Raw genomic sequence first — 13,188 nt, 5'->3', positions numbered from 1 at the left:
TTGGATATTTGTATTCAGTGAGTTATGGAGGGGGAAGAGAGAAGGGGAGGATGGAGAGAGAGAGAGAGAGAGAGAGAGAGAGAGAGAGAGAGAGAGAGAGAGAGAGAGAGAGAGAGAGAGAGGGGAGAGGGGGGGGGAGAGAGAGAGAGAAAGAAGAGAAGAGAAGAGAAGAGAAGAGAAGAGAAGAGAAGAGAAGAGAAGAGAAGAGAAGAGAAGAGAAGAGAAGAGAAGAGAAGAGAAGAGAAGAGAAGAGAAGAGAAGAGAAGAGAAGAGAAGAGAAGAGAAGAGAAGAGAGAAAGGGAGAGAGAAGGGAGAGACAGAAGGGGGAGGGGAAGAACTGAGGAGAGGCAGAAGCTGCCTCTTCAAGAGAGAGAAGGAATTCAGCCTGGAAGCTGAAGATCAGCCTGTCTCAGCAGTGGGGGAGATCATCACAATGACTACCCAAACAAGGAACTGCCCTGGTGACCTCCCCATGTAATGGATGTCCATGGCCATGACTCTCCTGAAGGAAAGAAGACAGTGACTGAAATTGTTCTAAGTGATATTCCTACTGTAAAATGAGATAGTATATTAATACAAATTGGTTGGCCTGTGCTGCAGCTTATGAAGTTGAAAATAAAAAAAAAAGTCACCTGCATCATCCGTTGCTGGAGAGGCTCTAATCCAGGGGTCCTCAACCCTTTGGGGTTAGAATGACACTTTCACAAGGGTTAGAGATACCATACCCTGTATATCACATATTTACGTTATGATTCATAACAGTAACAAAATTACAGCTATGAGGCAGCACTAAGAATAACTTTATGGTTGGGGTCACAACATGAGGAACTGGATTAAAGGGTCGTGGCATGAGGAAGGTTGAGAACCATGGCGGCTTCTGCTACTTTCCTTGTCCACGCTGTCATCTGTAATAATGTGAAGTAACACATTGCAGTAACATCTTGAAGGAAGTTACTGTTCTAATCCTCAACCTCACCCCCCCCCACCTTTCTCGTTTTTCATCCTTCACACTCAATGTAGTCTCTCCTCAGCACACCCTTGGTAATGCCCCTAGTTAAGATGGATTGCTGTGATAGCACCAGGTTTCGGAGCTTGGAAGGCCTTGCAGTATGAAAGAATCTTTAGTGGTTGATCTTAAAAGCACAGCAATTGTGTTCGTATGTTTAGTCCCAGCATTCGGGAAGCAGTGACAGGTGGATTTCTACGTGTTCGGTCCAACTTGGTCTACACAGGCAGTTCCAAGCCAGCCAGAGATCCATAGTAAGACCTCCTCTCAAAAACACAACGAAATAAAAACCCCAAAGAACACTGACTGGTAGGAAAAGATAAAGTAATTCTACACCATAGGTCAGATGACATTATTATTCTACCAAACTACTTTTTTAAAAAAGTTCTATGACAGAAAAAAAGAGACAATTCTGGAAGTATGAAGAACATCCTGGTGGGTTCAGGTTGGATTCCTACAACTATTCTTCTATGATCACATTCATGGACAAGCAAAGAGATTCAGAAAGACAGCCATGGACAGTGAGAATGTGCATTTCCACGTGAACTGAGTGCCTTTCTTTTCTCTGATTCCTGTTCTCAGGCCGAGATCAGTGATACCACAGTCGAGGTTCTTCAGTCCGTTCATAGTAGCTTTCGTTGTCATAACAACCGTATTGCTCCTGGCCATGACTGTAGGTCTCCTTATTCACTTCTTAGCTTTTGGTAAGTACCTTTCAGATTAAATAATGAAATGTATCTCAGGTTAAAAACGTAGTCCTTCCTCTATATCTATTTCTGAACATGCAGTAATATTGTTTAGAATTCTTCTCCAAGTATATATTCATATGTATCAACATTTCTTCTCAATGAGTATTTTAATTTGATTTATGGTTTGGTTGGTTTTTTGGGGGGAAGGGGAGTAATAGTTTGGCTTTTTAAAATATACAAAGTATCCCACTACTTGGTGAGTGGAAGCAGGAGAACCAGAAGTTCAAAATACTCTGTGGCTATATCGAGAATATAAGGCCATCCTGGATTACGTGAAACACCCTCTCAAAAACTCCAAACTAACCATTTAATAAATGTTGGGCGGCCCTCCTGGTCAGAGGTTGCAGCCTGCCGTGGCCTGGCAGCTCTCTCCAAGCTAGGGAACATGTAGGTCTCCCAGGAAGAAGGCTTCCTGCTCTCTACCTGACCTTTTTTGGAGATACCTGAGTTATCTCTAGTGTGACCCTTGACACAGTTCCCTGCAAAGCCTTTCCCCCTGCTGGTCATAGGGTGGGTATTCTGACATCAGGCTAGGAGTTTTCTATAGGACCCTGATGCCACATAAGGAGCCTTCTGATAGCCACATGCTGTTTAATGCCCAGTCACTTCCCCGGCCTTTATATCCCCCTAACTCTGGCTAAAGCTAGCTGGAACACTGAAAGTAGACTCCGGAAGGCTATTTCCTTCATACCACAGGGTAGACAAGGACCTGCTTGCTATTCCTGCTTCCTTTGCCCTTGAAGTCCAGTGCTCAAAGGGCCAAGGGAAAAGAAGAACGAGACCCCAAATAAAGCCTACCATTTTAATATAACAAACATTGTTGCACAGAGGAGAAACATTCTAGACTGAAAAATAAAATCGCTCGCTACTTCTTTCCTGCTAACATTGAATAACTTTGCTTTTGTTAGCACCATGACTGTCTTTTACTTTTCTTAATTGATTTTTATTAAGCTCTACATTTTTCTCTGCTCCCCTCCCTGCCTCTCCTGTCTTTTTCATTTAATAGCCTGATAAAATCATGAAAGCAAAATACTGCAAACAGCCTTGAGTTTCGTCACATGAAATTCAGATGTGCCTAAGTGTTTGCTAAGCCTTGCTGTCTCCTAAAAGCAGTCTCACAAGCTAAACTGCTACTGTGCTCAGTAGATAAGTTTACCTGATACTGGGAAATACAAAGCTTCAATGCCAAATTTAAGTAAGATGGATGATTTTAGTATTAGTTAGCCTTTAAAACAGTTTATGTTATATCATTAGTATAAGAAAAAGTAATATACAAAAAAATATGCATACAGATTTCTTTAAAATCCTGGTAAACATTATTTCAGAAGTCTTAATACACAAAATTAATCATATTATATACCATAATGTATGGTAATTATATAATAATATAAATAATATAGGGCTTAATATTATTTCAGGAGTTTTAATACACAAAACATATTGTTAGATAACATAACTTTCCTTTAAAATACATTTTGAGTTTGTTTGAGAAATAATTATGCCAACCCTCATATATGGTATGCAAATAAATATGTATGAATATGAATAGAAAAGGAAAAGGCACAATTTATGGTATATCCTATTATAAAAAATAAAAAATGATTAAAAATAAAATTATCAATGCTAAAAAGAATCATTAATGAGGAATAATCATTCCAGATGATCAGATGCAAAGCCTATAACTAAGTAGAATTTTTCTCAACATCATACTATCAAATTACATGAAGTCAGCTATCAAATAAATTATAGATGCAAAAAAGGAAGTTATCATTGAGCTTCATATTAAGTTAATGAATGTCACAGGACACCACATTCGCAAACATAAATAAGGAAAAGAGATACCCAGGCAATCATATTCCAGTCAGAACCTCATGATCACTTATGAACTACAAATGACTTGCTCCACCCTGATTTAGTGAACTACTTTACTCCTAGGGTTAGTAGTTCTCCCTTATTCTAGTTATTTCTCTATGAGTTACATATATGATCATAGGAACAGAGAAAATTTCCCAAGAGGTTCTGCTAAGTTATGTCCATATTCATAATTCTCTTACAAATGTGTATTTTAAGGATTCTTGACATCTTTGCACTGAATGTTTTTTCCAGAAGACTCTCTTGGTGAAAATACCTCACTATAGGCAGCCGAACTAGACATGCTCTGAGAAAATTTCTCTTATTCCAGGAAAACTGTCAGATCAATAATCCATCTACAAAACTATTGTCTAAAGGCTTAGGGTGATAGTTCAGTGTATGCAGGACCAGTTGTCCTGCATACCTGTAAATTCTAGGCAAGATTCATGGGTGTGTAACTGGAGTGGGCACAGACAGGCAGATCATGGGGTTTTCCAGAAAATAGTCTAGCTGGAGTGCTGAATTCCAGACACTGTGTCAAAACCTAAGTCGGATAAAGAAAATAAAACACTTAGCACTGATCTGTACACACACACACACATGTACATACGCAAGCACATAAGGGCATACACACATATACCACACACACATAAAAGAACTAATTTCTAAAAAAGAATATTTGATAATTTAAAACTATTCCCTTATTCAAATTGGTTTTTACCAATGAACAATCACATATCATGAATTTATATTAAGGCTTACTGAGTGAGTAAAACAAAATATGTAGATGTAATACTAACAAAAATCATGGATGGTACTTCTGTACAACTTTAAAAGACCCAGTTAATGCTAGGCCTACTTCTTTTACCTCAACAATCTTAGCTTTGCCAGTCTTTTGAAAACTCAAAATAAAATAATCTTGCTACATTTATATTAAGTATGTACTTTTCTTTCTCTAAAAGTTAATCTCCTTAACAGCACTAGAGTAATCCTGCCTTCCTCTCTCCTCCAGACAAGAAAGCCTACTTCTACCATAGCAGCTTTCAGATTCTAAATGTTGAATACACTGAGGCGCTAAACTCCCCGGCCACACAAGAGCACAGGCATTTGAGTGAAAGGATCGAGTCGATGGTAGGTTAACGCTTGATTTTCTTTTTTATTTCTGCATAGAATGAAAACAGTAAGACTCCTAATGTGATAATAATATTTTCATATATTAATGTTACCAAATGAATATTTTGTGTCTTTTCTTCCCTTGAGAAGTGAGAAATTTGTTTCTTGGCTTTCTCTGAGTTATTTTTTTTTTGCCAGTATACAAGTTCTTATTCATATTTTCTCCTGTCATGATTATAACAAAGTAGGAAGGCCATAAAGATTATGGATTTTTATTTGATTATGACTTCAAAGACTGGAAATCTGTTGTTTGTATGGTTAAGTATTGAGACCACCCTTTTATATTTAATTACTCTTTTTTCTTTCATTATTCAAGTAAGCATGTAAAGTAGCAGGTATAAAACATATGTTCACAGCCAGGCAATCATGGCACATGTCTTTATTCCCAGAACTTGGGAAGCAGAGGTAGGTGGATCTCTGAGTTCAAGGCCAGTCTGATCTACAGAGTGAGTTACAGGACAGCCAAGGTGGTTACACAGAGAAACCCTGCCTCAAAAAATAAATAGATAGATAGATAGATAGATAGATAGATAGATAGATAGATAGATAGATAGATAGATAGATAGATAGATAGATAAGGAAAAAGTTCACCATACAAGGAATAAGACAGTTCAGATACCTGGTGTGATGATGGGCCTAATAGTTTGAACAGAAACGTTCAAAGCAAGCTTTGCCTCATACATGAAGATGTCTCTGTCTACTTGCCCTGTCCTCACAAGCCGATGCCTGGCACTCCTGCATCGACAGAGAGCTTGGCTAGCTTTCAGGCCTGGGTTAGAGTTGACCAGTCTAAGATTGCTCACTTTCTCTCTCCTTTTTCAAAAGATCTAAATAAGTAAATTAATCCAAAGCTTGTGAAACTTTAACACATAACACAGTCATGTGATAGTCTCATCAAGCCTCAGATTTCTGGGCCTTTGACTCAACTTCTAATTCAATAAATCTTGGTCACCCTTCCCCACCAATACACATTTTTAACCAGTTCCAAAGTGGTACTGACACTGTGTCTACATATCACACTCTGAGAGACGGAAGTTAATCTCCAATGAGCACTATCATTGCTGTGGAACTGAATAAGCATCTTGTCACACAAGTTAGAGGTGAACTTCATTGGGAACCAAACTTTAGAAGTTTGAACAGAAAAAAAAATGCACAGCAAGCTATGAGTCTCCCTGAAAAGCTTTGTTCGGTCTCTGTCAGGTTTTCTCCATTAAATTCTCAACACACATGTGTTCCTGTGACTACACAACACTGTGGAGTTTCTTAAACTTTTTCCAGTTGTGACTCCTTTTGTGCTAAGAAATGGTTTTTTTTTTGTTTGTTTGGTGTGTGTGTGTGTTGTTGTTTGTTTTAATGAGACAGGTTCACACCATGTAAATCTGGCTGGTCTGAAACTCAGTATGTAAACCAGACTGACCTTGTATTCACAGACATCTGCCTGCCTCTGCCTCTGACTATAGCGATTAAAGGGCATGAACCACCACACTAGGCTGTCAGAAAAATATTTATGTATTACTCAACATATAGTATATAAATTAGAGACACAAATCAAACATTTGCTGACAATAAATGATAGATAACTTTAAAATAAGCATGTAAAGTAAGAGGTGCTAGAAAAATATGTTCACCATGAAAGGAATAAATAATTTATATATCACCTTGATACCAGTTATATATATATTCCATTTATTAAATATAAAAGCAATTTGCATACTAATGAGGTAGATATTATTGTTTATTTTTTATAAAATATTAATCTTGGCTGCATATTTGATAGGGCAAAATTCTAAGTATCTGCAAGGGTTTTCAATTAACTGGTAATTTGATTTGATAATTATCATTGATAACACGTTCCACATAAGTACAAAATGCTAAAGCATGTTTAGGGCTTATCTTAGGGTCACTATTGCTGTAATGAAACACCATGAGCAAAAGCAACCTTGGAAGGAAAGGGTTTAATTTACTCATAGTTCCATACAACAGCTCATCATTAAAAGCAGTGAGGGCAGGAACTCCAGCAGGGGAGGAACCTGGAGGCAGGAGCTGATGCAGAGACTCTAGAGGAGTATTGCTTTTTGCCTTGCTCCTCATGACTTGATTAATCTGCTTGCTTATAGAACCTAGGACCACTACCCCAGGGGTGCCACCACCTACATTGGACTTGCCACTCTCCTATCAATCACTAAATTAAGGACAACAGTCACAGGCTTGCCTACAGCCTGATCTTGAGTAATTTTTTAACTGAGGCTCCCTCTCGTCATGTGATTGTACCGTGTCAAGTTGGCATAAAACCAGCCAGCACAGAACTTGCTTATTATTGGAAGTTCTCTCAGTCTCAAGCCAAATTTTATTTGACTTTTGTCTTTTTTTAAAATGAACTTTAAACTAGACATTCAAACAGCAATTTTTAAAATCAAGCATTCCAACATACACAATGCAAAAATGCATTACTTTGGTACTTAAATTTTCAGGACTAACAGCAGGAAATGAATAAGCATCTTTGTTTCTTGTAATTAAATCATACCTACACTAAAAATTCTGTCATGCAAAACACAATTGTCGCAACCTAATCCAAGATGTCTCTGGCATCATTTACATGATGCAAAGGACCAAGGCTCCAAACACTGTACTTAAACTCCCCTTGAGCACACCAACACTCCCTTTCTGGCGCTTTCTCCATTCAATCTATTCTTAAAAATTAGAGAGTACAGTTGCATCATTTGTACTAAGAAATTGTCTGGTTGGTGCTCAATGCATGAGCATCTAAAAGTTCTTGGAGCTATCAATAATCTAAACCTGGAGCGAGATTGTCATAAACAGTTACTTATGAGAAGAGAAGTCCCCATCTACACAATAATGCCATGGAGCATTTCTGGGCTTAACTAAATATTGAAAGGATCATGCTTCACTGTGGGGATCAGGACCCAGCTTCTTATTAACACAGCAGATGTCTTAATGGGGTCATTCAGTTCCAGACGGATCAGGTCAGATACAGGAGGTCAGCTCAACCTTAACCAAGCACACACAGAACTGAGAGAAGCTAACTGTAAAAAACTGGCATAAGAAATACCATATATTCAGCAACACAAAGGCATGAGAGAAAAAAGAAATATTATATATCTTTGCAAAATACTTAAATGTCTTAGAATATATACATACATATGCACATACATATGTATACATACATACATATTAAACCTTGTCATCCTTAAATTATTCTCAAACATTTTCTAAAACATAAATTACAAAGTATGTTTATACCCCTTACCATTAAAATGAATGTAATTTTAGTGTTTTTATTAAGATTCTACATAATACGTAAAAATGTCAGGACACACATAAAATCCCTTTTTTATTGTTTACTTAGTTGTCCAAATGTTATTAAAAATATCAATAAAACAGATCATAAAACCAAATGAGTATAAAATTTAATCCATTTGGATAGTCTGATAGGGAGAAATTATGACTCAAGCTCTTAATAAACATAGTAACCCATGTCTTTTTACTTAGATACCGGAAATATAGATCACTAAATGATAGAAATAGTTCGTTTCATACTATATAATTCTGTGATTTTTGCTTTTTTCATTAAAGTTGCTGAATTTCCTTAATTTCTAAAAGGAAATATAAATGATTTTAATACAGTCAAAGTACACTTTTTAAGAAAATTTAAAGTCTATATGGGGAAAGCAAAACTGTTTTTCCACATCATTGGTTGTGCTATTAATCTGCTAATGGGAATTGCTTTTAAAAGTTGTGGTATTATAGAAATCATATCAATTTTATCGGCTAAAGAAAAGTTGACTTCAACTCCTGGATAAATATAATGTCCAGCACGCTGCCTAACTCCTCATACACTGGGGTCAACCACATCATATAAGTGAAAGCAATCCATTTCCTATTATAAAAGCACAATATACCTGACCTTGAGCCACATTGTGAACTCTGACAAAATGTTCCTTGTTAACTGACAAGACAACTACCTCTCTTAGATCAAGAAATTATCAACAAATGCTGTAAGTAATGACTGTAGATTAGTCTAGAATCAAAAAAAAAGTCCTTGTTTTTTACTGCTGAGTAGTACTCTAATATGTATATATTCCATACTTTCTTCATCCATTCTTCAATTGAAGGGCATCTAGGTTGTTTCCAGGTTCTGGCTATTACAAACAATGCTGCTATAAACATAGTAGAGCATATACTTTTGTTGTGTGATAAGGCCTCTCTTGGGTATATTCCCAAGAGTGGTATTGCTGGGTCCATGGGTAGGTTGATCCCAAATTTCCTGAGAAACCTCCACACTGCTTTCCAGAGTGGTTGCACAAGTTTGCATTCCCACCAGCAATGGATGAGTGTACCCCTTTCTTCACAACCTCTCCAGCAAAGGCTATCATTGGTGTTTTTGATTTTCGCCATTCTGACAGGTGTAAGATGGTATCTTAAAGTTGTCTTGATTTGCATTTCCCTGATCGCTAAGGAAGTTGAGCATGACCTTAGGTGTCTTTTGGCCATTTGAACTTCTTCTGTTGAGAGATCTCTGTTCAACTCAGTGCCCCATTTTATAATTGGGTTGATTAGCCTTTTACGGTCTAGTTTCTTGAGTTCTTTATATATTTTGGAGATCAGACCTTTGTCAGTTGTGGGGTTGGTGAAGATCTTCTCCCAGTCAGTGGGTTGCCTTACTGTCTTAGTGACAGTGTCCTTTGCTTTACAGAAGCTTCTCAGTTTCAGGAGGCCCCATTTATTCAATGAGGCCCTTAGTGTCTGTGCTGCTGGGGTTATACGTAGGAAGTGGTCTCCTGTGCCCACGTGTTGTAGATTAACAGGGAAACACTGTTCTTTGCTTCTTTCCATCTTCCCTTCAGATTTCATCATTAATCAGCCTTAATCATCTAATTAATCACTAATTAACCTTAGCCTTATTTCAGCCATTTGAAACACAGACATTGTGAACCACGCACATATCGAGTTGTGTGGAAGGATTTCCCTAATGTTAATGTTGACTTGAGTCTTACCCCAACTACCTCATTCACAACTAGCAAATAATATATCGTAAGGTCTCGTGAAGTAAAACATTTGATGTAGTTAGGGAGATTTGTATTGAAGTTATGCCCTGTCCAGATCCTCTTTGCTTAATAGCTGTGAAATAGGACCCACATCCGAAGATTACTCTATCGGCCTATATTGGTTCTATGCTATCCGTGACAAACCTGACCTGACCTCATCTGATAGATTTCTACTTCTCAACATGTAAGACCCATGTTACAGAGTCATTAAATAGAAAGAAGAGATTGCAATTTTAGTGAGATTATTTTCCCATTTTCTTTCTACAGATTACTAATGCATTCCGAGAATCAGATTTAAAAAGTGAGTTTATCAGAACACATGTTGTCAAACTCAGGTAAGTGAAGGCATAACAAAAACCATACCTGCAAAGATGCACCTTAGTATGCTTGACTTCTGTTCACACTGCGGATATTAAATGGCATGTTCTTGTATTTGTTATGATAAGATGAAAATAAAAATAATAAGAAATGGGCCAGCTTAAAAGACGAAGTAAAATGCCATATTTATTTTGCTATTGTATAAATAACAATATCACCACATTCTTAGTGGGTGCAAGAAAAGCTGGTGTGAGGTGACAGTAACAGGGCCATGCTACTGTATGGATCCTCTGGATATCATAAAGCAGCCTACATACAGTACCTCCTTGAGTTGCAAAATACTTGGGATGTATTCATCCAAGATCAGCCATGCCAACACCAGAAGTAAGATTTTGGCTTCACTTGACTGGAATGTCATAATAAAAGGATAATAGTGTAGTAAAACCCATGAGAAGTCTGTAGTGGACAGGAGTGGCAGCAAGCAGGCTTTGGGAATCTGCTACTCCATGTGGTATGATAGAAGAGGCTCTTCCATGAAAACAGTCACACTGAACAATGTTCTCAGAAATACCTTAAATGACCATATTGTTTCACATGGCAATATGAAAATTCATGCAAAAAGGTGCATGAATTCTTTCTCAAGGACTAATTAACATCACAAAAATAGACAGAATTGTGTTTTAATTGAGCTTTGAAGAGGAATAAGAGGCTGAGGGAGAGACTACAGAAAGGTTGCAAACCACATTTCTATCTATTCAGTGTGCATTCCTTTGGGTGATTTGTTGTGTCTGCACTAGCTTGCAATGATAAAGGTTCAAACCAATACTGAAGGTGTAGATTGAAAAAAGTCATCCACATTTATGTTCCTTTTGTTAATGTCTCACTTGCCACTAATCCACTGTATTCTGTCTTCTGACCACACTCCAAAATGTAAGGTATTCTTGCCAATTTCATCACCAGCATCCAAATCACAAAATCCAAGAAAATCACTTCAGTTTTACTCTTGGAACTCTGAACACCACTTGGCATTGTTGGTTTGTCCATGAAATATCATTTTCTGCCTCTTAGTACTCTTCACAGCCATGATTTTGCTGCTTACTTTCTAGATATCCTCTCTGTTTCCTTTGCTAGCTCCAGTATGGTCCTCACAGGTTAGACATGAGAATGCTCTATGAGGCACATATCTCAGCCCACACTCGCCCCTTTCAATGGCTTCACGGTCACTGTTGATTATTCTTGAAGCTGCATCTCTATCATGGTGATCTTTCATCCCCAGATATGAATAAACGCAACCATATTTTTAAACAACTTAATTTTTTTTACTGATTTTATTGAGCTATACATTTTTTTTTCTGTTCCTTTTCTTCCTTCCCCCTCCCCTTCAACCCTCTCTCATGGTCCTCACACTCCCAATTAATTCAGAAGATCTTGTCTTTTTCTACTTTCCATGTAGATTAGATCCATGTATGTCTCTCTTAGGGTCCCCATTGTTGTCTAGGTTCTCTGGGACTGTGAATTGTAGCCTGGTTTTCTTTGCTTTGTGTCTATGAGTGAGTACACTGAAAGTCTCTATCTCTCCTAATGTCTATGTTCATTACAACTGTTACTAGACTCTAACTTTTTCATATTCATCTCTTGTTTAACTACATTTATTTAGCTTTGCAACATGATTTGTAAACAACTTGTAAAGTTATCATTTCAGTGAGGATCTTTTTTTATGAGCACCATTTTACCAGATCTTTTGTTAGCTTGCTCTTTTTTAGTTTTATTGAAATAAAGCCGTATTTTAAAGCCCCGTATGGCCTCAAACTAATTCAGTTCTCCTGGCTTAACCTCCAGAGTGTTATGATTACAGGAATAAACCACAACATTCACTTACCTATTTTTTTATGTGTTGTGTGGGGGGAGTTAAAATCATCTATTTTTCTCATATTTATAATTCTTTCTTTTATATCATTAATCACTTCAAATATTCTCTGCTGGTAATACTGTGTTGAGAATTTCAAAGTTCCCTGTTTTTTTTTTCCTTTTTTGCTCCAACTTGATACTAACTTAAAGAGCCTATGAATGCATAGATACTATCAATACAAACACAAATATTATGTAGCCAGGTTCATGATTCCAAATTTCTGGGGATAAAACTCTTTTCACCTATTTATAGTTGAGCCTTGGAAAGAGATAAACCTTTTGTTTATGGTGTGTTATACTGAGCAGTGGGCTGCGTTCCTGCTGCCCCAGCTCTCAGCCGCCAGCTAGCTTATGTCCCGAAATAATTACATGAAAACTATATTCTTTTAAACACTGCCTGGCCCATTAGTTCCAGCCTCTTATTGGCTAGCTCTTACATATTGATCTAACCCATTTCTAATAATCTGTGTAGCCCACGAGGTGGCTTACCAGGAAAGATCTTAACCTGCGGCTGTGTCTGGTGGGAGAATCGTGTCGACTCACTGACTCGGCTTCTTTCTCCCAGAATTCTGTTCTGTTTACTCCGCCTACCTAATTTTCTGTCCTATTAAAGGCCAAGCAGTCTCTTTATTTAATCAATGAAATTAACACAAAACAGAAGACTCTCCCCCATCAATGGTGAGCAGGATTTTTTCTCTTTAATCCATGCCTCCACTAGAGTTCAGTTGTTTAAAATCTAAATACTAATTCCATATACTTCATTCACCCAAGACCATGTCTCTATTTTGCTATGTAATTGTTAAATGGAAGCCTATTAAATATTCTAGAATATGTAACTTAACAGATTGCTTTTTATACTAGAAATTTTCCTCATTGTCTTGTGAGTTCAGTTTTGAATCTGAAATAGAACTCATACCATTTTATATAACATTTAAAATTGCTTAGATTTAGCAATACATAAATTATAATTGTTCAGTGTCTACTGCTCCAGCTAAGTTGCCCAATCACAAGAGTGGCAACAGTGAAATTTCACCACAGTCAATTACTGGAACTTAGAGTAGTGCCTAGCATCGCAAAATGTTGTTTTGAACACACACACACACACACACACACACAC

At 37.3% G+C, this 13,188-nt stretch overlaps 1 protein-coding gene across 1 annotated transcript in view; it reads left to right on the top strand.

Annotated features, from left to right (window-relative positions):
* The first annotated feature begins 867 nt into the window (after window positions 1-867).
* The window catches only part of LOC126506282 (transmembrane protease serine 11D-like), a 31,123-nt gene continuing 18,802 nt past the window's right edge, over window positions 868-13,188 (top strand). The window contains exons 1-4 of the mRNA XM_050149687.1: window positions 868-907; window positions 1,558-1,710; window positions 4,619-4,737; window positions 10,113-10,180. Coding sequence (XP_050005644.1) covers window positions 868-907; window positions 1,558-1,710; window positions 4,619-4,737; window positions 10,113-10,180 — 380 coding nt within the window. The remainder of the gene's footprint in view (window positions 908-1,557; window positions 1,711-4,618; window positions 4,738-10,112; window positions 10,181-13,188) is intronic.

Source organism: Alexandromys fortis, unplaced genomic scaffold (assembly GCF_014885135.2).
Source record: "Alexandromys fortis isolate MF-2015 unplaced genomic scaffold, M_Fortis_MF-2015_v1.1 scaffold_0, whole genome shotgun sequence".
NCBI lineage: Eukaryota > Metazoa > Chordata > Mammalia > Rodentia > Cricetidae > Alexandromys > Alexandromys fortis.
This window is presented reverse-complemented; position numbering and strand designations above follow the sequence as displayed.